A 25,170-nucleotide genomic window follows, 5' to 3' on the forward strand; every position below is an offset into this window, starting at 1 on the left:
TGGCTGCCTGAACTGTATCCATTTTATGCCTTACAACAGTCAGTGAGAGATGAGAGACCAGCTGAAAATAAGGCTTGTTGAAAAACTAACTTTTGTAAATGGCTAATTTCAGGCATCTTGAAAAAAGCTGACATTTCTTGGTGAAAAAAAAAAGAATGATCCTTGTTCCTCTTTGTATACAAATAAAAGTATTTTCAGAGAAAAATGGGATGAGAATAAATATAAATACTCTTATTGGGACCTTGCTGAGGATATATATATCTTTACCATTTCTGCTTGAATGAAACAGCCACTCTTCAGTCCTGACCTCCAGGATAATAATAATCCTAGAGCTCATCAAAACAGCTATAAAGTGATCTATTTTCTGAATCAGAACAACTGATCTTGGAGATGGATGAAGGAAATCAACGGTGATGTCAAAAGAACAGTAAACAGATTTCAGAGGCCACTGACAATTGACAATAGCAATCTGCATTGCTGCTGTGTGCTGTTTACATTTAAGCAGTGTGTCCAAACACACTGGAGTGCAGGAAGCAGAAATTTTCCATTGGAACAAAGCATTCAGCAATGAGCAGGAAAGGCAAAACCTGAATGCCCATTCATAGACAGCTGTTCTCCTGTGTTATTTAGCATGTGGAATTATAGTGGTGTTAGAAATGGAATATTGTTAGAAATGCACAGCTTGCATCTTGCACCCAATAAGAAAGAAACACTGCCAAGGACTTTTTTTTCTTTCTCAGCCTTGCCACAGCTTTTCTTATGCTAAATCGCAGACTCTCCCCCAGCTTCTCCCTAGCCTTTCTCATACAGATTACAGAAGCTGGAATTCAACTGACTGTGTCCTTGAAAAGGGGGGTGGGGTTGAACTCTTGGTGACCTATTGTAGTTTCTGAGCATGCTTAATTAGCTGATGCATATTTACCTCTTCGCCCTGCATACTTAAATAGTTAATTATACTATACATGCGATGTATGTAGTGATGTAACCACATGTATGCTTGTATGAAACGGAAGTGAGCTGTAAGAGTTCCTGTTTCTGCACACGTGCCCAGGAGGGAGAAGATAAACATTCCCTGCAAAATTCCTTTGTGGGTTCGGAGTAATCTGAGTTCTTGACTCTGCTCTGACCCTATTTGCAAATACACCTTTTGTGCCATCTAATGAGTGTGTGTCTGTGATTTTGGTGGCCTCCAGAGAAACGAACCACTTTATGCATCAGTGGGATAAGCAGGGTTGGTATACAGCTCTTCCATAACAATACAATTTTCTGTTGTGCAAGAAGCTGTGAAATCTGGGCCACACACTATTTACAAGCTGAAATACCTTCAAAGTGCTGTTATTAGTTTCGTGACAATAGTCTTGAATGAGTTTTCAAACTCCTGATAAGTCATTACTTGCATCGTGCAATCACTCTTGAAGATGTGGCACGAACTGCAAATGGACTCTTAATAGATTCATAAAGCAAGCCATTGCCTTTTGTTGAATTCAGGTGGCTATTATAGGATGTTAAATTTTTTGACTCATCCATTTTTGCTATTGTTGGACATTAAATTATCACTTTTGGTTCCATGATTAACACAGGTGAAAGGTAACTGCCTTTTTCTGTCTGTGAGCTCTGTTTGCGTCGGCGTTCACGCCGGTGGGCGAGCAGGAAGGGCCAGGAGGGAGACTCCTACTAGGGCAGGGCAAAGGCACTGCACTAAGCTAAAAACAAGCAGCAACTCTTATAATGGTGTTGACGTGGAGCGCTGCCAGGGCCCCTGCCTGGGGGGAACAGCCTCCCCAGGGCTTGTCTGAGGCCTCCACCCAGACAGAGTCCATGTGGGAGCAGGCGCCCCCCCCCCCCCCCCGGTCTGCAAGGCCCAGGGGGGGCAGAGATTGGGGAACCCCACACCTGTCCTGCAGGCGCCTGCCTTAGGGCTCTGGAGGCACAGGTGAGGAAACTCCAGGAGGAGGTTAGCAGGCTGAAGGGAATCAGGGAGGTGGAGGAAGAAATTGACAGCTATTTCCTTCCCCGGCAGGGCCACACACCCAAGGAAGAAGCACCTCAGGAAGTGCCCTCCACCGCAGAGTGGCAGATGGTCACCTTCAGAACCAGGGCTGCTCGTAACACAGCAGTACCAGTTCCTCCAGTCCAGCTGGAGAACAGGTACAAGGCCCTGGCAACACTGGAGGAGAAGGAGGGAGAGGAGGCAACCAGAGAGGAGGCAACTCCACTCTCCACACTCCAAACAGGCCAAAGGAGCTAAGCAGTCCCAGAAGAGAAAGCGCTGAGTGATCATCATAGGTAACTCCATCCTGAGAGGTACAGAGGGCCCCATCTGTTGCCAGGACCCCTCGACACGCAAGTTCTACTGCCTACCCGAAGCAAAGATTCATGACATGACGGGGATGATCCAGGCCATGATCCACCCCACTGATTACTACCCCATGGTACTAATCCATGTGGGTACTAATGATGCAGTCAGGAGAAGACCTGATCACCTGATGGCAGAATACCACACTCTGGGGGGCATGCTGAAGGAGATAGGTGCACAGGAAGTATTCTCTTCTGTTCTACCAGTGAGTGGATGTGGTAGATGGCATGAGACGTGCATCGCAGAGACCAACTGGTGGCTTTGGGAATGGTGCCCTGAGGTGGGCTTTGGCTTCCTTGACAACAACCTACACATCACAATGAGAGACATGCTCAGATGGGATGGGCTCCACCTTTCCCCTAAAGGTAAGCGTGTGTTCTCTTCTAGGTTGGCAGATCTCCTCCGGTGGGCTTTAAACTAGGCTCATCGGGGGAAGGGGAAGATGAGGGAGGTGGAAGCCTTGGACTGCTAAACCAAGCAGCATTCACAAGTACAGCCCAGCCTAGACCGACGAGCGGAACATATACACAGGTAAGCAAGAGGGGCCAGGGCAATGCTGTGATTAGGGTGCCAGTGCACACATCCACAGGAGGCCTCAAATACCTCTACACAAATGCTTGTAGTATGGGAAACAAGCAGGAGGAACTTTCCCTCCTGCTAGATGACACCAACCCAGACAGAGTGGGACTCACTGAAACATGGTGGGACCCAACGCATGACTGGGTGGTGAATATCAAGGGCTATAGGCTGTACAGGAGGGACAGGACAGGGAGGAAAGGCGGCGGTGTGGCGCACTACATTAAGGAGGAATACACATCCTCATCAGGTAGCACAGAGTCAGAGGAGGGGCACAAGGAAGTGCTGTGGGTTAGGATACAAGGCAGTTGAGGGGAAAGAGGCTTAACGGTGGGGGTCTACTACAGACCTCCCAACCAAGGAGGAGAGCTAGACCAGGAATTCTTAAGTTGGATCATGGAGATACTTAGGTCAAAGGACGTGGTCATCATGGGTGACCTGAACTTTCTAGACATCTGCTGGGAAGAGCAGTCAGCTAGGTCTGACTGCTCATGTAGGTTCCTAGCCCAAATGCAGGACCTCCATCTAACCCAGGAGGTGCACAGCCTCACCAGGGGAGATGCCTTGTTGGACCTGGTACTGGCCACGGGTGACAACCTGGTGAGGGGGCTGGGGGTGCTTGAATTCACCATCCAGCACAAAGTGGCAAAGGCCTGCAGCAAGGCAGCAGCCCTAGATTTCAGGTGGGCGGACTTCAATCAGCTAAGGAGAATAGTTGGGGAAGCACTGAGGTCCTGGAGGGGAGGGGAGCCAGGTGTCCAAGAAGAGTGGTTGCTCCTTAAGGAGATGATCCTCGAAGCCCAAAGGGAGGTAATCCCAACACGGATCAAAGGGAGCAGGAAGGTGCAAAAGCCCCCATGGTTCACCCAAAGCATCCAAGAATGTCTCCTAGCTAAAAGGGAGGCGCACACCCAATGGAAGGGTGGGGCCATCACCAGGGAGGACTATACCTCAGTTGCTCGGGGTGGCAGGAGTCGGTCAGGAAGGCCAAGGCAGAGATGGAACTGGAACTAGCATCCCAGATCAAGGACAACAGGAAGTCCCTTCTTAAATACATAGGGGGCAAAAAGAAGGTACCGGGTAACGTGGGGCCCCTGCTAGGAAATTTGGTCTTCACACCAGATGACAAAGCTAACCTACTTAATGACTTCTTTGCCTCCATTTTCCTGAGCAGGGACCCGATCAGCCCTCCCACTGGGCCCCCCTCAGGCTCCAGGGGAGGTGCACCTAGGCCAAGGGTCAGGGAGGATCTAGTCAGGGAACTTTTGGAGGGACTGGATGTATTCAAATCAGCTGGTCCGGACGATCTCCACCCCAGAGTGCTGAGGGAATTAGCTAAGGTCATTGCGGGACCCCTGGCAGGGATGTATGAGCACTCGTGGTGCTCTGGTGTGGTGCCAGAGGATTGGAAGAGGGCCAACCTGGTTCCCATCTTCAAAAAGGGGAGGAAGGAGGACCCAGGAAACTATAGGCGAGTTAGTCTTACCTCCATCTTGGGTAAGCTTTTTGAGAGAATTATTCTGGCACATGTCCACAAGGGGCCAGCAGGGAAGATTATGCTTAGGGGCAACCAACATGGGTTCATTAGCGGCAGGTCCTGTCAGACAAACCTGGTGACCTTCTATGACCAGGTCACCAAATCTTTAGATGCAGGGGTAGCAGTGGACATAGTCTTCCTGGACTTGTGGAAGGCCTCCGACACAGTCTCTCACCCCATTCTCATTAAGAAACTGGGGGGCTGTGGTGTTAACACCTACACAGGCAGATGGGTCGCCAACTGGCTGGAGGGCCGCACCCGGAGAGTGGTGGTGGACGGGTCATTTTCAACCTGGAGGGATGTGGGCAGTGAGGTTCTGCAGGGCTCAGTCCTCGGGCCCGCAGTGTTCAACATGTGTGGCGCCCAGAACTGGACGCAGTACTCCAGCTGCGGCCTGACCAGTGCCGCATAGAGGGGGAGGATCACCTCCCTGGACCTGCTCGAGATGCATCTGTGGATGCATGATAGGGTACGATTGGCCTTCTTGACTGCCTCCCCACACTGCCGGCCCATGTTCATCGTGGAGTCAATGACGACTCCAAGATCCTTTTCCGCCTCCGTGCTGGCAAGAGGAGAGTTCCCCAACCTGTAAGTGTGGTGCCGGTTCTTCCTCCCCATGTGCAACACCTTGCACTTATCAGTGTTAAACCCCATCCTATTCTCATCCGCCCACCGTTGCAACCTGTCAAGGTCAGCTTGTAGCCTATTGCACCCTTCTAGTGCACCCACATCCCCCCACATCTTAGTGTCATCAGCAAACTTGAACAGGGTGCTTTCTACCCCCTCATCCAAGTCACTGATGAAGATGTTGAACAGTGCAGGCCCGAGGACCGAGCCCTGCGGAACCCCACTGCCTTCCCTCTTCCAGTCCTCCGGCACCTCGCCAGAGCACCACGAGTGCTCATAGAGCCGTGCCAGGGGTCCCGCAATGACCTCAGCCAGTTCCTGTAGAACCCTAGGGTGAAGATCGTCCGGACCAGCGGACTTGAACACGTCCAGCTTCTCCAGAAGTACCCTAACTAACTCCTCGCTAACCCTTGATGAGGGGGGCCCAGCAGGGAGGTGGCTGAACTGGTCCCTACTTAGGAAGACAGAGGCAAAGAAATCGTTAAATATGTTAGCCTTGTCAGGCGTGATGACTAAGTTGCCCATCGTGTCCTGCAGGGGCCCCACATTACCCGGGACCCTCTTTTTACCCCCTGTTCAAATCTGCTGATGACATTAAGATGTGGCGAGAAGTGGGCTGATGACACGCTAGATGGGAGGAATAGGCTGCAATCGGACCTAGACAGGTTACAGGAGTGGGCGGATGAGAATAGGATGGGATTCAACACTGACAAGTGCAGGGTGATGCACCTGGGGAAGAAGAACCAGCAGCATACCTACAGGCTGGGGAACTCCCTTCTTGTCAGTACAGAGGCAGAAAAGGATCTTGGAGTAATCACTGATGCCAAGATGAACATGGGCCAGCAGTGTGGGGACGCAGTCAGGAAGGCCAACTGCACCTTGTCAGATCTTGAGCAGATCCAGAGAGGTGATACTCCCCATCAATGCAGCACTGGTCAGGCCACAGCTGGAGTACTGCATCCAGTTCTGGGCACCGCACTTCAAGAGGGATGTGGACAGCATGGAGAGGGTCCAGAGGAGGCCACTCGCATGATCGGGGGCAGCAGGGCAGGCCCTATGAGGAGAGGCTACGGGACCTGAACCTGTTCAGCCTCCACAAGAGAAGGCTGAGGGGGGATCTAGTGGCCTGTTACAAACTAGTCAGAGGGGACCAGCAGGCACTGGGAGAGTCCCTGTTCCCCCGAGCACTGCCAGGAGTGACCAGGAATAACGGTCACAAGCTGGCAGAGGATAAATTCAGATTAGACATCAGGAGGCGCTACTTCACTGTCAGGGCGGCTAGGGTCTGGAACCAACTTCCAAGCGAAGTTGTGCTGGCTCCTACCCTGGGGGTCTTTAAGACAAGTCTTGACAATCACCTTGCTGGGGTCGTTTGACCCCAGTACTCTTTCCTTCCATGGCAGGGGGTTGGACTTGATGATCTGCTCAGGTCCCTTCCGTCCCTACTAACTATGAAACTATGAAAGATGAGGGATAATAACAGGACAAATAGATTAACACCACTTATACCCCTAACTTCCCATTCTTACCATGTTCAGAAGTAAATTAAATGTTTTATACTAGTACCCGATTAAGATCCAGCTTTCATTTATATGCCAGCAGACATTCATACCCACAGCCACAAGCACATGTACACAGACAACCTTTTCAACTCCTTTCCAGTTCCAAAGTGTTATAATTAAAATGTTTAAAAAGACAGCACAGAAGTCCATGTAACCATTCATTTGCTAGATACAGTGGTCAGTCCAACTTCTATTCCCAATTATTGTAGCGTAAATCTAGACTAACTTTGTAATGCTTTAGGTTTACATCAGCGTAACTAAGCAGAATGAGTTTGGAATCAGGATACACTACTGTCGGTAGCATATATTATTCCTGGTGGGGAGGTGAAATAGCAACACTATCACAATCATCTATTGTATCAACACACTGAAAAATGTGTTTGAAAAATCATTGAGTAAATGTGCTTTATCTGATAACAGTTAAAACATATGCATGAGACCTGCCAGACAATGAAAGATGCTCAGAGAGAATGAATTTACGAGTATAGGCTGCAATATTATGGAGCCTCTACAGATATCTCATGCTAAGTGTAAGATAAAGAAATACAAACAGCTCATTGCACTTAGTAATTTTGACCTGCTTCCTCAGCACTCCTTAGCGAACATTAACTAATTCAGGATTCACCTAAGACGATACTTTCCCCCTGTACTTGAAAAACCCAAACTGGTTTGGTTCTAATCACATGTTCATGAGACTTACAACAGTTTTGCTGACTCATCCAAATATTAGGTGCATTTTCTGGTGTCCTGTCTAGTTAGCGGAGCACTTCTAGCATATTAGCAACTTAAGTGTATTCTTCATTTTTCTTATGGCATGACTCATATTTAATTTAGGTTCATGGCCCTCATTTCAAAGAATTCTGCATTAAATCAAGAATTTATATTTCCTTGGCCATTATACATGCTGTTTTCAGGCCTATTTGTTGAGGTTTTTGGGTTGTTTTTTTTTTTAAATGCTTACCTCACTCCAGTTCCCCACAATCCAGTAGCTGCCACTCCCCAGCCCGTTGGACACTGTTGGATGGTCTAATTCTGTAGTATCTGGATAAAGTTCCTCTGAAATTATGCTTTGATTTTTTGGAGCACCTCCAGGGCTTGGAGATCTTGTGCTCTGAGTGTAAGTTATCTTGTCAGTGTGTTGCATTTCCATTCTATTATTATTCTGGTTCCTTAATACGTCATCAAACACCGTTGGCTTTATTGTGACAGATCCTTCTGTGGGGGCCATATTTGTGACAGGTGTATCTATCTGTACACTGATGTTTTGGGGATTTGCTGTTGTTAAAGGTGCCATTGTTTCTGCTACTATGCTGCTAGAAGATGGTGTAGAAGATTCATATTGAATAAATGTTGGTGAGACTTCGGGGGTTTGACTCTCATTTTTTGTTATATCAGAGTTGGCTTTTGGTCTTGTGCTCTCAGTTTTGATTGCTGGGTTGCTTTTGGTGTCAGGAATGGCAGTAGGTTTTTCACTCCCTCCTACAGACCAGTCAGTATCATCCGATTCCTCAGTTAAGTAATCATAGCCTGGAGTAACTTCTGGACTTCCAGTAAATGAGAAGGAATGACTTGTCACTCCTCTTGGTACCATGATCCCTTCTGAAGTAGTGCTTGGTTTTGTATTAGAGATATTTTTGGCATCCCTTATATTTTCACGTTTTGAGCTATTACTTATAGGACAGAAAGTACTATTTTGGTGTGAGCTGCTTCCATTAAACACAGAGTGGGGATTATAATCATCATCTGATCTGGTAGAATTGTTCTGGGATGTTCTTATTTCCATGTCATCCATGGCTTTAGAAGAGTTGACAGGAATGGCAGACGTAGGTGCCAGGGTGGGTGTGCTTCTGGTCTCAGGTGCCTTTGTTGTCACCTGGACTCTTGGACGTGGTTTAGGGATGGTTTTTCTGCCTGGTGGGCCTCTTCTGGGATTACCAGCTGTTTTTCTGATTAGGATCTTTCCTCTTTCAGGTATTAGTGGGGGTATCATCAACTTTCTAGCAGGACATTGCTGGAGTCCACACAGGGCCTTAGAATTTGGTCTTTTTGAAATATCACATGGCTCGTCGTTGTTTTTAGCACAAGTAATGTTACGAGTCCGTACCCCACCACCGCAAGTAACAGTGCACTGCAAGATAAAGAGAGCCAATTCTCATACTTAGCCTCCTTCAGATATTAAAAAAAAAAATCAATATCAAACAAGTATCTTATAAAAATCAGAATCCTTCTAAAAATGACAGTTTTCCCTTAGAAATAAGTGTTTTGATTTTTTACTATGACACAGTCCTTCTAAGGAAAAATTGATATCGTTTTCCCACATGGTATATATTAGGGGTGTGAGAAATGGGCTGCATTTGATTCAGTTTTGGATTTGGCCCAACTCAGGGACAGTGATTCAATGCATTGATTCGAATCACTGTCCCCAATTCAATTCAGCTGAATCTGAAGATTTGATGCTGATTTGGAGAATCAGAGATTCGGACATAGACACCAGCTTTACATGTTTTTTCTAAGTACCTCGAGGTACCAGCAAGGCTCATGAATGCTGGGATGCTGGGGTGGATGGAGCATCCCACAGGAGTTCAGGGGGGCCCTCTGTGTGCTCAGCAGTGAACCTGGTAGTGAACCAAAAGTACTAGAGGCATGGTGGGGGGGTCTCCCTGCATGCTCCCCGGCAGACCCGGAAGTGGATTGGAAGTGCTTCTGGTCCACTTCCAGGTCTACTGCTGGGCGCACTGGCGAGCCTCCCACACTCCTGTGGGACACTGCATGCACCCCAGCATCACAGCATTGACGAGCTGCCTTGTATCTAGAGGTATGTAAAAAAACAGTTAAAGCTGTGTCTATGTCCAAATCTTTCCGAATCTTGTCCTGAACACAGTTGAGAGGAGAGGCATGGGCCTCTGGGGCCTCCACTGGGCTGTGTCCAGCAACAGGAGCCCCCCCCAGTGTGTCCCTGAATGATCAGATCTTCCCAGATCTGGCCAGGCTGGGACCAATTCCACTTCTGTGTTGTGGTGGTCTAAGGGCACATGGTGGGGAGGTTCCCGGGGAGGCAGGGCAAGGGGTGGCAGGGCACAGTAGATCCTGGGATGTCCTTTACTTTGAAAAAGGGATCTTTACTATAAAAAATGTTTGGAGACCATTGTCCTAGAAGAATGGCCAAAGTACCAGGGTGGAGAATACTCTGGCCAGGTGGCACCTTCATCCCTTCATGCTGAAGCTGTGCAGTCTTCTCTGCACAGCAGCACAGCTTCAGCATGAAGGGATGAAGGTGCCACCTGGCCAGAGTATTCTCCACCCTGGTACTTTGTGAAGATCACTTTTTCAAAGTAAAGAACATCCCAGGATCTACTGTGCCCTGCTGCCTATCCCCTCCCTGATCTGTCGCTTGCCACCTACAGGCCACCCTTGTAGTCTCTCTCTTAGGAGAAATGTTTTTGAATAGTTTCACTTAGAAGAAAGACTAGCTGAGCCTGTCTAAGGACTTACATGAAGTTTAAACATGCTTGCCTGAGGACTGGAGTTAGGCTTGTTACTGCTCAGTTGGAGAAAGAACTAGAAGGTAGGTCTCTCAGTTCTTGGATCAATGCTCTAACCACTAGGTAAAGGCTGTTCAACTGGCATCTGGATCCAAGACCTAGACCTGGATCTGGTCTGCGGTATGGTTCAGTTTGGCCTGTGCAACTCTATACATTCTAGCTCCAGAAGCAGAAGCAGCACATCCCTTAGAGCCTTTTATTGCATCTACTCCATGATGGGAAAAGAAGAAAGAAATAGGAGAGGAATGAGGTCCTTAAATTTGTGGCAGATTATATTCTCCTCTCCTTGTCAACATGTATTTACCCAGTATACCCCTTTTGGCCTTTATTCCATGTCTTACAGCTTGGATTTATGATGACCTGATGCTGTTTTTATGGAATTTCATTAGCTTTCTGTTAATACTTCATGAATGTAACCTTTTTCTTAATCATTCCTTTCTCAATAAGGAACCTGGGAGGTCTTAAGCAGATCCCAAGGTATGCCATTTTATAGCAGCTTAGGCTTGCTCCCTTGAGTTCATTTAGGTTGCTAGCAAAAGATTTTGGTTTATGAGGAAGAGGGCAACTGTCGACATTATGTTCTTTGTATCTGAAGAAAGAAATAAGCCAGTCTTATCTGAGCCTTCTTATACTTTATTGCCATTCTGCCCTATGCATTTTGGCAGTTGCTTTCAAAGTTTTATGATTTAATTGGGATTCTCATGAGTTTTAATAAGAAATGGACAATGACATTTATGGATTCTAATTGAAAATGGGCATCCAAATTGCCTAGGTACCTCTGAAAATCTCCACCTTAAATTGTGGTGTAAACTCAAGGGATTTTAAAATGGTGCACACTATTCCATTTTCATTATTGCCCAGTTAAGTGTGTTCAGTTTACAAGCACACACACTAATTTCTCTAACTGCCAGACATGCAAATTCAACCTCAGGTTTATTTTGGACTTACATCAGACTGTATATTTTCCATCTTTTACAGTGTTATCAGCCAAAAATGCTCTATGATCAGAATGTTGTTGATAGTTACTAAAAGCAAGAAGCAGACAAAGTCCATCTTGTTCTTTCACATTTTTAGCCACAATCAGAAGGTATTATTGTAAGTAAAATATAGCTATTACAGCCCCTGTTTTTTATGGCAAAGTATTAACATAGCTTTCTTTAAGTGTGGTTGCAGCCAGAAATACATGTTTGCCTCTGAAGAACTGGAGTGGTAGCTAAAATGTGGTTCAATTACCGAAGATTTTATAAATCTATTTGGATATACTATGCTACGTCAACAACATTAGCTGAATTTAAACTGCCCTACAATTCAATTAGTTAATCATTAGTATCTGTGTCAAATTTGCAAAACTCATTAGGGAGCATGTTTTTTACAGAATGTGTGTGTGCATGCATGTGTGTGCGCATGTGCGTGCATGTGCCAGCACATACATGTATCAGGGAGCTAAGGCAGAGGGAAAGGGAGGGAGCTTCTGTAGATAAACCTTGGAAGTTCTGAAAGGGATGTGCATTTTGCTGGAGAAGATGCACTGGATCAGAGGAAAATATCTGCTATCCAGCTGTTGCTATTATCACAAAAAAGTTTGATTTCTTAGTTATGCTGTAACAACTGAGTATTATCTAGCTAAACAATGCAAAAGGAACTTCTTAGTAGACTAGTGAAACAGATTGAGAGTCAGACATGCATACATTTCTACACAGGTCACTCAATAACCCAACAGCTGTCTCCTCCACAGTAAGAGCAGGTATTCAAGTGCATCTTTAAATTCAATATCAACTTAGATCATTTTTTGGCTTCACTGGAAGATGAAGGTGAGGAGAATTTTGCAGGATCAAGCCTATAATTTGCAGATAGCTAAAAAGTGCAAAGCCATTCTATAGATTAGCACTATGACTATACCAGATAAGTTTTTCCTGTTAAATAGAAACAGGCCCAGCAGAATACGCTGTAGTATTTTAAAACTAATCATTTTGATGAGCTCATTTTCTGCAGTTCACCAGTTGCCACTGAAAGTACTTATATATTATTGTACCACCTACTTTAAAGATGTACAAGATGGCAGCCCTAACAAACAAATCGAGTAAAAAGAAGCATAATGAGTTAATCTGTTATTGCCAAGTGGCAGAAAGAGACAGAGGATTATTTGGTGCTTAGCATCCCATCCTTCTTTGTATATATTTCTGCAGACTTTTTTCAGGTATGTTCTACAGTGGGGCTCATGCCCAGGCTCTGGGAATTCCATGAAGAATCTGACCAAGCCACAGACTCTTTCCTACAGTAAATCAGATCTTTGAAAGGGGGTTGCTTTTTGTTTGTAAAGTGTAGACAGTATGAAAAATATTTCTTAAATGCTTAGGGGAAATAGGTATAAAGCATTACATTTGGAACTGGATTTGGATAGAAGACTCCTCAAGGGCTTGGTTGGATTTTGAGGGTAATTATTGTTAACATAGCAGAAGCTGCTGTGTGACACTGTCACACACAGTCTCCCACATTCTTTTTCTTAGCATATGAGAAAATGCTCAGTCCTGGGATGATGTGTGGTACTGTTAAGTTTGGAGCATGAAAGATTCTTTCTAGTAATCCTTATCAGCCAGGGAGGAGAAGGGTTTGCTCTCTGCCTTGATCTCTTATTAAACTTCATTTCTGAGGCAGGTTGCTCCTTAAAAACTGCACAGACGTGTTGGACACAGACTGATTTTGGAAGAAGAGACTGCCTGCATGCTGTATGGTCACCTTTGTGTAAAAGTAAAGCCTCTGGGTTATTTATTACTCTTCCACTTGAAAGTTGACCTACCATAGATGACAATTAGTGTTTGGTAAAGGAGTGGTACCAAGGTCTGAATGGGAGACTGGTATAAGAACAGGGATCATTATAATTGCTTTATTGTAGAGACAGGCCCCAAATAAACACATCTATATCAAGTCTTAATCCATTTTTGGATTTTTTATTGACCAACCTGCCCTCTTCTCCCCCATGTTTAACATCCATGTGGGTATGATACAGGTTCTAAAGCCCCAAATGTAAGATTTTTGGGTTATGAATTAGGGTATGGCCAATTGAACAGATACATTTGAGTTTAGAACTAGAATTTGAATCTAAGTCTAGATAAGGCTTCTGTTTAAGTTCTGTAGCGGGTTATATAGATTCAAATTTAGCTTTGGAGATGTGGCATACTACTTTGTCCTTTTCCATCTTCCCATGAGTGCCTTCTGCAGAAAAGCAGAGCCTTCACATTTTTCATGCTGAAATTTGAAAAGGATGAGGTGAGACAGAAGTGTTAGTTCTATCAGCTGTATGCTTTTACCTCAGTCCAGTTGCTCACTGTCCAGTCAGAAGGGCATAGGACATCTCTGTTGCATGAAAGGTGAGTCTTTGGCTTAAGCAGATGCTGGCATTCAGTAGCAGCCAAAGCCTGCTCATCAGATCCCACAGTTTGGATGCAAAGGACAGTTCGCTTCTTCTGCCCTGATGGGCCACATGTGGTTGAACACTTCTGCCATTCTCCTGCCCACCACCTGTAATCCAAGTCAGAAAGGAAGCAGAACATGAAAAGGAAATTAATGTTACTCCATTGCAAGAATAATAAAGTTTGCCATGCAGATGCTCTGAAAAAACAGAAAGACACTCACAATGAGGAGTTCAGAGTTTCGATGTAAATCCTCCATATTAATTACTAAGCACCCACTTTCCCCTTTGATGGGCAGTGAAGATTTTAATCCCAGATCAGCAGCAGGCACTGAAAATTAAGTTTCTAGAATATATAGAAATATCAGCCATATTTAGAGTTGCCTTCCAATGTGATCAACATCTGGGAAGTCCAGTAATCTATTTATTTATTCTCATTTTTCATTACCTCATTGTAACCTTAGTACAGAAAGAGATTAACAAAGGAGAACTACACCTGGGTTATGTCATGTAATTAAAGCTGGCAAAACCTGAATAGGTGTCTTATTTGTTCCCCTACCACTGAAGGACTGTCCTCTGCAGCATATTGTCAATTTTTTGTCTCACTTTAAGTAAGGCTAGGGACATTCCTTTGGTGTATTTGTTCACATTTTAAAACAGCTCCCTATTAGGGTTATTATTAGGAGCTATTAGTATCCTATCCTTTAGCTCACCCACCTCTTCTGTGTTATTCTTCCTCCGGCTACTCAGTCTAATCTGCATGCTTGACATACATATCACTTTCTACCACCTGAGAAGCACATACATAACATCAAACATAAATTGTACAGCTCACCTGCAAGTGTTTGTACATCTGTAGCAAAGTATAACTAACCAATGAGCTCTGGGTGGCCTCTGCACAAGAATGTGCATCTAAGTTCCTTAAATTAAAATTTTCCCACTTGAGAAGTGTAAACTTATATATAGGATTTCTAACCAAATAACACCTGTTTCTTGGGTTTAAGGCAGAGCCCAAAAGCCCCTTACATTGATAAGAGATACTTGCAGTCACAGGGCCAGATTCTTGAGAGATTCATAGATTCATAGATGCTAGGGTCAGAAGGGGCGTCAAAGGATCATAGAGTTTGACCCTCTGCCAGTGGTAGGAAAAAGTGCTGGGGTCATTTGACCCCAGCCAGGAGCTTGTCCAGTCTCCTCTTGAAGACCCCCAAGGTAGGGGAGAGCACCACCTGGTAAACAGAGCAGCTCATATTCCCTGATGCCCCCTGCCACCCTGATTAATTTGTATACTGCCACGGTGGGCAAGACCTGGTATGGCAGGGCAGAGTGGAGTCAGGCGGGGAAGCTCCTTGCCTCTGTAAGCCTTGTACCACCCTGATGAGAGGCCCCCTGCCCACCCAGCAGCAATGGGGGTGGTGGTGTGGAGTTGTGCCCCTCTCTCTGATGCTGGGCGGGAAAGGGGGCAACTCACCAGGGTGGTGTGGGGCTCACAGTGGCAAGGAGCTTCTCCACCTGGCCCTGCTCTGCCCTGCAGTGCTGGGTCCTACCCGCTGGACTAAGGGCAGCAGGACAAGGAGCCTGAACTCACAGTGGGCAGCCCACACCCTTCCCCTGCTATGGGCTCCTGTCTGGCTGTGCTCTATGCTCTGCTCTCCGCTTGGGCTGCAGTGACCACTGCCTCCTGCAGGTGGAAGCTGAGCACTCAAATGCTGCTGCAGCGGGTAAGGGCTGTGGACCCAGGTCTCTGGCCCCACCACCCTGGCAGGTGGGGGACCCTTCTGGCAGGGCTGGGGGGGCAGAGGGCTGTGGACAGGGAGTGAGGGGTACCAGCAGGATGGGGGGGGATGTGGGTGGGGTCTGAGGGGCACCAGCACAGCCAGGGAGCTGTGGTTGAGGAATGAGGAGCACCTGCAGAACTGGGAGACTGTGACTTGGTAGTGAGAAGCCTGGACTCGTGTCCTGGTAAGTGAAGGAGGCAGGGGGAGATCTGATTTTCTATGATAAAAAACCCAAAATCAAATATCAAATTTAGATATTTAGGTATTTAGAATGTATTTTATTATGGTGATTGAGGCACTGGTAGACTTCCAAATTGCTTTAATATTGTAAATATATCAACAAAACATTGTGTTAAATTGATACCTCATATATATATATTTGTGGTGTTCCATTTTAATTGTGAATTTGGGGGGTTTTATCAGAGAATTTGAGATTTTTTTTTTTATCAGAATTGGTGATTTTTAAACAGAATCTCTAATGATTAGGTTCTCCAGCGCCTATTCAGAAGGGCCCAAAATGTCCCAGCAGGGGTGAACTTCCACCTATACCATGTTAGATTCACAACTACCACTAAAACAATCACAGTATAGACTGTTGGAGCTCCCGGGAGGATCCCGACCTACTGCGAATTGAAGATATTTCCTGTAAACAGTCAAATTAAAGTAGGCATCCTGGAAACAGAGATGCAAACAAGTTCCTCCTCTGTAGTGGCAGTGGATTGGTAGCTAGTGTTACTATCTTGAACTTGAACTGGAGAATGAAGTTGTTAAATTTTCTTAGGCCTAAGATGAGGTATCATCCCCATGTCCTTCTCGGAACTGGGAAGTAAGTGCAGTGGAGGCTGTTTTCTTCAGGGGATGGAGAATTTGCTGTGGATAACAAACTGAACTAGATGGTGTATCCAGCAGTTATGGTATCTAATACTCCCTAAAAAGCAGGCCAAGCAGTTACTGAAGGCAAAGGGGTTTGGGAGGAGAAGAGATTATAGGGAACACCAAATACTGCACCAAAGACTGCAACACCAAAGATTTTACCTGGCTGGATGCTAAGAGGCAGATGGTGCAGCAGAAAAATGCTTGCTTTGGTGGAACTGTTGGCATTCCCTGGGAGGGTCTCAAGGCCAGTATACAAAAAAAAAGGAATGGAGGAAGAATGTTGCAAATGTTTCTGACCAGCACAGGTGGGCATGTGTAATTCATCCTGAGGGCTGGCAAATATAGAAGAAAGGTAGCCCTAGAGTCCTTTAGGGTATGAAGCGCTTCATCAGACTTAGTACTGAAGAACTCCACTTCCCACTGATCTTTGCAGCTGTGAGGGGTGCCCCATGGCCACTGCTGTAGTCATGGCATGCCAGGCAGGACCCCACCATTCTAAACCCCTAAAGTTATCAGTCTGTTGGGAGACCACAGGAATAATGGCCTCATCCAGATAGGGAGAAGAGGAGGGGCTGTTTCTCTGAGGATCACACCATCTGAAATCTGAATCTAGAGAATTTTCTCAATCCAGTGAAGGCACCATCTGGGAGGGTGATTGGAGGAGTGAAATGTTAGGCAGTAGGACCTGTCCAAAGTACAGGTGATGGACCATGAATCCTAGGCACAAATAGCCACCTTGGGAAGTCCAGATAGGAACCTTGCAGTCACTGAACCAGGTACCAATGAGGATTAAGGGAGGAGGTTTGGGGGCCAGGACTGTCTTAAGGAGGGCCCTTGAAGAGAAAACAGACCAGCACTTCATACTGGAACCAAATGAGGATTTTGTAAAGTCACCCTTTGTAAGCAGCTGCATGAGGGTCTCGGTCTGGAACTGGGGGGTGGTAAATTGAGGGCAGAGCTGGTGGAAGCACTTGCATGTGGTACCAGTAAAGAAGCAAAAGGTACTAGTTCCACAGATGATTGTCCAGATCACCTGGAGCCGCTGAGGTTGGGTATTGAGGTTGGGTAAAGACTGAGTTCAGGGAAAGAACTGCCACTCACCCAGCCTGGGAAAACCAGGACTGGGGATCTCAACACCAGAGTGGAAAATGGTGCCAGAACCAGGGCAGCACTCCTTTTCAAAGAACGAGGTGATGCTGAGGAGTGCCTAGGGCATTTGTCTTGAACTACTACTGTGCTGACTGGGGATGACTGACAAAACCAGAGGATTGTGCCAGAGAATGTGTGCTGGACTTTCAGCAAGTTTCAGTGTCACCTGTCCAAGGCTCTGAAGCCTTTGGGCAGGAAGGATGAGGCAATGGAGAAGCAGGGCTCCTTGTAGAGACCTGAGACAGGTACCTCTCTCAGGGACTGGTATTGTCCTGTAACCTGTTGCCAGCTTCTCCAAAACTGAGGAGACAGGAAATCTTCGCGAGGAACCTGCACTCATGGATTCCCAGTACCCAGCACAGTTCCAAGTCAAGGAATTGGCAACAGATGCCACAGACTTATCCAGGAAGCTGGCATTTGCTCTCATCCTCCTTCCTAGTGTGGCACATCAGGACCTGTACATGGAGCATTTCCTAGGATGGTGGGAAATGGCAGTATGGACATTTGGCAGACATGGACAAAATTTGAATCTTACGGATCTAGGAGAAGTCATGTTGGTAAGGAGATGGGTTTGAAGCTAAAGTCAAGGATTTTTCTTTGGAGGGAAGAGGTTTGCTGAAGAATGGAAGGATAACTCCAAAGATGATGCAGAGAGGAAAAGTTTATATATTTTTGGGAAGGCATCTCAGGACAAGCAGGTGATGCAGTCCCAAATGAGGGGAAAACTTTTGTTCCTTCTCTTTAGAAAAAAAAGAAGAGAAAGAGGCAACCACAACACAGGAAGATCTACAAGGTCCCTTCTGACCCTACTTCTATGATTCTAGGAACACCTCTTCAAAACAAGAGCTTTAGGAATCTGCAGGCAGCAAACAGGATGAGCTCAAAACACTACTCAATCTTTGCCAAACCAAGGTACATGAGAGGAACAGAGAAATAGGAAGCTTAGTACTGCTCTTAATGATCTTGGCATGGAGTGAGGTGGTGCTAGGCCACATTACACAAGTGCTGCTAAGACAAGTATCTAAGCTACAGTGTCTGAGGAACATATGCACATGCATATCAAGCACTCAAAGGAAAACTGGTCTCTGGGATGGTGAGGAATTGCACAGACTCTGGTGCGAATGTAGGTATGCAAGGCTACTTGCATTTTCAAAACAGTCATAATCAGGACTTCCAAACAAGAGCCAATCGGGAGCTTTCTTTGATTCTCTGGGTAAAACGTATAGCAGAGGTGCTCAGCCTTTTGGCCCCACAGGCCAAATGAGGGGCGTGGAGCTGGTCTGGACCCAGTGTGCCAAGTTTGAGCTCTGGGGCTCTGCATCACCTCTGCCCAGTCCCACATGTGGAGCTCACGCTCTGGGGATCGGGCCCCATGCATAAGGCCACAGCCTGTGAGGCTCCTTGCAGGCTGCATGACCTGGTGCTCGGAGCCGGAGAATGCCTGACTTAGAACATGCGATTTTATGAAGGCAACTTCATTTGTCTTCAGTGAATAACTACTGTTTATTAGGGCTGTGCAAAGCTTCGGGTGGTGATTTGATTCGGAGGAGATTCGGCTCAATTTGGTGGCCAAATCTCTGAATTCGATTCAGGGGACCAATTAAAGGTCCAAATTGAGTCAAAGCCTCTGTATCTTCAGGAAAGTTTTGGAGAGCTTTGACAACTCAGGCAGTCCCCGGTGGCAGCAGCAGGGAACTGCAGCCAACTCCAAGCTGGTAAGTACTAGGGGCAGAGGAAGGAAGGACTGGGGGGGGAGGGGGAAATCACTGTCCTCCAAATTGACTGAATCTGAATCCGAAGCGAATAATAGCCGCTTTGTGCAGGCCTACTGCTTATTCAGAGATTTGCATTTTCAGAAAAAGGCAATTAGATCCAGAAATATACATGTCCAACTCATATAAACTGAAGTCCAAAAGAACATTGAAATCTATGAGAACACGTGGAACTGGATCACTTACTACCAACATCAACTGTACTGTACTGTATGCAGCAAGTTCCAAAAAAAATTTATAGTGTGTTAAAGAGCAAAAATGCATAAATGAATGAAATAAATGAAGTTTAAAGGAACTTTTAATAAAATCATTAAAATTATATGAATTGTCTGCTTATTATTTAACAAGAGTTCTCACAATGAATCTTGTTTCTTAGCTAAACAAAAAACTATCACCATAAAACAAGCAGAAACAAAAAACAATCCTGCATACAGCCCATGATATTTCAGCTGCATGTGGACAAGTATATTTTATTAATTAACGTATTCTACTTTACATTTTTTTTTGTAAATGGCTGACTATATTACATGCTGTTCCATAAGCACTCCATGCCAACTGAATGGCTGATTATCAATTGCTTGCCCAGGGAAATTTAGCTGCCTCATCAGAAAAGTGATGAAGGACATCTGTGCTGTCATTGTCTACTATTTCCTCTTAGTCCTAGAGCAAATATTTGCATCAATTTGTCACCCATGGGAATCTAACTTACTAAGTTATAAGCCATTCTGGACACAGTGCTTCTTACTATGAGTGCAGAGCAAAAATAAACTAAATGCTCCCACATTAACAAACAATTATAACATCAGGTTTTGTTCCTTTTTGTTCTGCTCTATACCCCACATTTGCTCTTACTTGTTAACCTCTCAATCCTGGTCTCTCTCTCATCTTCGTAAACTTCTCAAATTTGCTGCCAATTTTTCTCCCTACTCCTCTATTTTTTCACCTTCCTCCTTTTGTTTTGTGGCTGTTCTGCTCCTTTGAGTTGTCACTGAAATTCAAGTTGCTGATACCAATTCATAATAAATATAATTAAAGAAAAAAAGGGACCTGGAGCTATCAAACTATGCTCACAGCTGATCTTACCTGGTCTCAGCAAAAATCACCTCTCCCATTCCTGCCACGGTTTACTTGCACTGTCCTATTGCATTTCCTTTTTTAATTACACTGCCTACCTTTTAGGGCAGGATCTCTGTTCTCTGGCATACTGATACAGTTCTAGTATGCTGGGACCCCAATCCCGCTAGAGGCCTCTGGATGCTACTGTAATAAAATGAGAAGAAACTATTCCTCTCCTTCTGGTGCCTTTCCCTTAATGTTTCCTTTCTTCTTCTTCTTCTACTAAAACCCCAGTGCCAACAGCAGAACAAAATAGACAAATCATTAAGCCAGCTCCACAATGTTCTCTCAATGGTGAAGGCAGCAGCCCAGGAGAGAGAAGTCTATATCAGCAGCTGGAACCAAGACCATTCAAACTTGGCTCTCATTTCTCAGATTTTCTTTCAAGCTCTTTGCTACCTCCTCTGATCTATAAAGATCTGATCCAGAACTGAGCATCTTCAGAGAATGCTTAGCAGCTCTCAAGAGTAAGCCCCAGTGTCTGCTTTTCCTCTGTCATGTACCCACCTCTCATCAATGACATTTTTCTTTCCTGAGTGTCTCTGTACAGCAATCATTGGCTAAAAGCTATGGCCATGCGTAGACAAAATAAGGAGCATGTGTGTGCTATACTTTAAAGCAGGTTAATTACTTTTGTGCCATTTTAATGGTGTCAGTGTTTGCACGCCTCGGCGGTGTATTGAGTATTAATTCCAGCCACTGAAAAAAATTCAGTGATGTACCAGGGGGCTTTCCCAGGGCCAGTTGGATGTTGGCTCACCCACCTGTTTCTGAACAAACTGCTCGCCTCTTGCCTCAACGGAAAATGATTATGTTGTTAATTAGGCAGAAGGCTGCCCATTTTCTGCCCCAATGCCAGGGGGCATTATCTCTGAAACCTGCCCTACACTGCAGCCCATGCCTCTCAGATGGCATGTCAGTTCTTAACGTCTCTGGCCCGACACTGGGCCACAAAACCCTCCAGGCTGGACCCCAACTAGATCCCTTCCCATCAGGCAGCCTACTCTGCCCTCATTCTGGGCTGCCAAGCTCCCTGCACCAATCCCCCTCTCGGTTGTAGTCCCCCCGGGACCTTTGGCCACACAGGCCCCAGCCTGACCTCCAAGGCCAGTTGGACCTGCAGGCCCCCAGCTCTCAGCATCTCTCGCGGTGGGCTCTCAGCCCTTTTGACTCTTCTGGTCCTGGTCCTGGCTCCGGCATTGACCAGTCAAGGGTGCCTCAAGTCAGGCTTCTGAGCATCTAGCCCACTCTCTCTAACATGGATCTGCCTTCTCAGTTCTACTATGGTGTAACCCACCCAGTTGAGGGAGCTGGAGTTATTAAGGTGCCCTGACCTACCTTTCACCATGGTGGTAACTGGCCTGGCATTTCCTGGGGGCTCCGACACCACCAGGAGCCCGACCAGGCCACCCATCCCTGGCAGGGTGCAGTTTTAGGTAATACCCAGGACCAGGAGCCTCCTCCATCCCCATAGCCCCAGCCCAGAAACCTCCAAGCTGTTCCTAAGCCTCAGCTCCACTGGCCAATGTCTCTTTTACAGCTTCCAGCAGAAAACTACTGTTTCACTCTATATATATCCTGGGTCTCAAAATGTCCACTGTACTCAAGCACCTGGCTGCTGCTTGTTCCAGCCCTTAAAGTGGCAGGCACCAACAGTGCTCTGCCACAGGCAGCCTACAGCCACAGAACAAAGCACCAGGCTCCATGCAGCTCAGGGGCTCTGCAGGAAGCCCTACAGGCAGCCTGGCAGCAGCCTGGAAAGGCAGGCTCCACCCAAGAAAACTGGCAAGCCTGATCTATTTTTTTCCCCCTCTGGAGCCTGCCTGCACTATGTGGGGGCACAGTGCTTCCCTCTGCAGCTGTGGTGCTCCCTAGGATTGCCTGAGCCAGGTGCCTGTGGGTGGGGTGGTGGGGGGCACTGCTGCTGTGGAGGGAAGCACCAGCCTTCCCCACAGCTCAGGGACTGCTCTGCCCACCAGCAGCTCACTCTCCTCTCCCCGCCACCAGAGAGGCAAGTAAGTCAGTGGGATGTGTGCATGACAGGGGGGTGTAATCCATCCTAAATTGCAGTGGTGTTTTTAAAAACCCACTACTTCAATTTAGGCCCCCTGTTTCATTTACACATGCCCTTTCATTGCTAAAGCTAAATGAGGGGCAGATGCCTGGAGCCCATTTTCCATAAACTGATAAAATAGCCAAAGGGTGTAGCTGAATCTGGACCAATGCTGTCTATTCAATAGGTAGTTATAGGCAAAAAGCTATATTAAAAGAGAATGTTACACCAAACATTAAAAAATTAGGAAACATCAGAATTATGGCTGCCCATGCAACCTTAATTCAATTCCCCTGTACGTAAGTATTGTGACAATAGTAGTTCCATGATTCCACACTAGTTTTTTCCAGTGGGTGGCTGCCATTCATTAAATGAGCAATTAGGCAATATTTTGTTTTATCCTCATGCTGCTGTGCAGCACCAGGCTGTATTTATCACAAAGTATTCATTCTGACCTGGCTTTGAAAACATAATAATTCATTTTTGCCTCAAGTTTTCTGTGGCGCTCAGCACTTTAGTATCTGAATACTTCATAGATATGAATGAATATATCGTGTAGTCCCTTCTACTCCCTACCTCCTCCCCCAACAGTGGTCTTATCCCTATGTACTGACAAGAAACAGAAGCATATTGCTTCTTAGTTTGGAGAAATAAGAGTGAGGGGGGATTGGTAACAGTCTTCAAATACCTAAAAAGTGTGTATAAAGAGGATGATAATATTCTCTGTGGCTACATGAAAAACTGACTCAAATTGTAACAAGAGAAATTTAGACTGGATATTAGGAAGAACTTTCTCATTATGAGGGTGGTTAAGCACCAACACAGACTATTTAGAGAAGCTGTGAAATGTTCATCCTTGGGAAATTTTAAGAGCAGATTACATAAACACTTGGCTGGGATGGTTTAATCCTTCATTGAAGAGGGGGTGGGCCTACTGAGGTCCCCTATTAGATGGCCTACTGAGGTCCCTTTCAGCCTTACTTTCCTTTTATTCTATGATTCCTACAGAAAAAAATAACCACAGGGAAAAAATAACCACTAGTTTTGGGCACCTAATCACCTAGGGTCTGACTTTCTGGAGCGCTTCTTGTTAATATCACACTTTGTAAGTGTTCAAATAACTGTGCCTGTTGAGTTACAGCTGAAGAGCATTTAGTATTTCTGCAAATCACACCCACATGTCTCAACTGGTACGTCAAAAAACAAGGAACATACACAAATGGTGTATTTCAGAGAGCTTGGATTAAGTGATTTGCCCCAGTATCTTATAGGAACTAAGTGACAGAGAAAGAATACAATCTAATTCTTTATGGCACCTTAGCTATGAGATTTTTTTTTAAAGTATCCTAAATCTACTTAGGAGCATTCTGTTTAAGCAGATATTCATGTTAAAAAAAGGACCAGGGCAATTTTTGTTAGGGAGGAGAAAAAGAAAGCAAATAAATACTCACAGAAAAGTGCAGGTAATAAAAATACTAGGGGTCGGTGAAACAGGCCATATTTGAGTAGGATTTGGATTCGGCCCGAATCAGGGGACAGTGATTTGATTAGTTGATTTGGATCACTGTCCTGTTTTGATTTGGCCGAATCCGAATCTGAAGATTCAATGCAGATCCAGAAAATCAGTGATTTGACCATAGACAGAGTTTTAAATGTTTTTTTCTCTTTACCTCAAGGTACCAGGCATGGCTTGTGAATGCTGTAATGACGGGGTGGAAGGAGCATCCCACAGGAATGTGGTGACGAACCTGGAAGTGGAGCAGAAGTACCCTAGCTCAGTGATCGGCTGTGGGGGACCCCAGGTGTCCCTCCAGACTCAGAAGGCACCAGTCACCGAGCTGGAGGGAGTGGGGGGGCCCCCAGTGCACACCCCGGCAGACACTGAAGACCCTGGTGGACCACTTCCAGTTCTGCTGCTGAGCTCTTGTGGGATGCTCCATCTGCCCCACCATCACAGCATTGATGAGCTGCCTGGTACCTTGAGGTATGCAGAAAAAACATTTAAAGCTGTGTCTATGTAGAACATGTAGAACAACTTCTTGATGGAAACATGACTATTAAAGCTAAAATTAGTTTATATGGCAGGGATGAGCACTCTTAGGAACCCCATAGACAAGCAGGGAGGCTGTAATTACATCATGAAGCAGACTTGATTAATTGAATCTGTTGGAGAGTGCTAATCAGAGTCCCTGTGTTTCAGAATGGTGGTGGTGGCACTTTAATTAAAGCTTGTTCCAAATGCAACTGTCGATTAATTAGTTTTGCATCGTTTTCATTGTTTTCTTATCACTAGACTTGGTTATTAAGCTGTTAGGTGGTTTCAAAACTTCTTTAATCCATGGACAACTGTCAACACTTACAATTTCTCACAAACAACTGCCACCATTGGTACTTTATAAAAGACATTTTTACCTTAGAAGAGAAATAACTGTTAGGCTAAATGCAGACATTTGTTGGGGTTAGGAAGTTAGATAACATTAAATATGGCCACCTGATCTAACTTAGTTTGCTCTCAATATGGACCTTACATTTGGACTCGGTCTCAGGGATTGGAAATAAAACTAAACCTAACTGTACAGAAATTCTGCACATATTGACTAGTTTAAAAATGGCAGAACCTGGTTTAAGATAGACCTGGATTGATATACACTCAAATTTAATCAATCTAGGTTAGACCAGCATATCGAACTTCAAAATAGTTACCTGTGCAGGCTCAGGGCTGGTAAAGTCAAGCTGCTGGCCTTAGCACCAATCCTAAACTCTTCCTACTCACCCCCTAGCACCATTTTTAGGGGCCCCCAGCTCTTCACTCCTCTC

General features: G+C 45.6%; 1 protein-coding gene across 1 annotated transcript in view; it reads right to left on the reverse strand.

Moving 5' to 3' along the window:
- ADAMTS12 (ADAM metallopeptidase with thrombospondin type 1 motif 12) overlaps positions 1-25,170 on the reverse strand; it is a 362,955-nt gene that overhangs the window by 16,576 nt on the left and 321,209 nt on the right. Inside the window, exons 18-19 of the mRNA XM_090037912.1 lie at positions 13,509-13,719; positions 7,620-8,786 (exon numbers count right to left, since the gene is read on the reverse strand). Of these exons, the coding sequence (XP_089894038.1) occupies positions 7,620-8,786; positions 13,509-13,719 (1,378 nt within the window). The remainder of the gene's footprint in view (positions 1-7,619; positions 8,787-13,508; positions 13,720-25,170) is intronic.

This window comes from Crocodylus siamensis, chromosome 3 (genome assembly GCF_052110815.1).
Source record: "Crocodylus siamensis isolate JL-2025a chromosome 3, ASM5211081v1, whole genome shotgun sequence".
NCBI lineage: Eukaryota > Metazoa > Chordata > Crocodylia > Crocodylidae > Crocodylus > Crocodylus siamensis.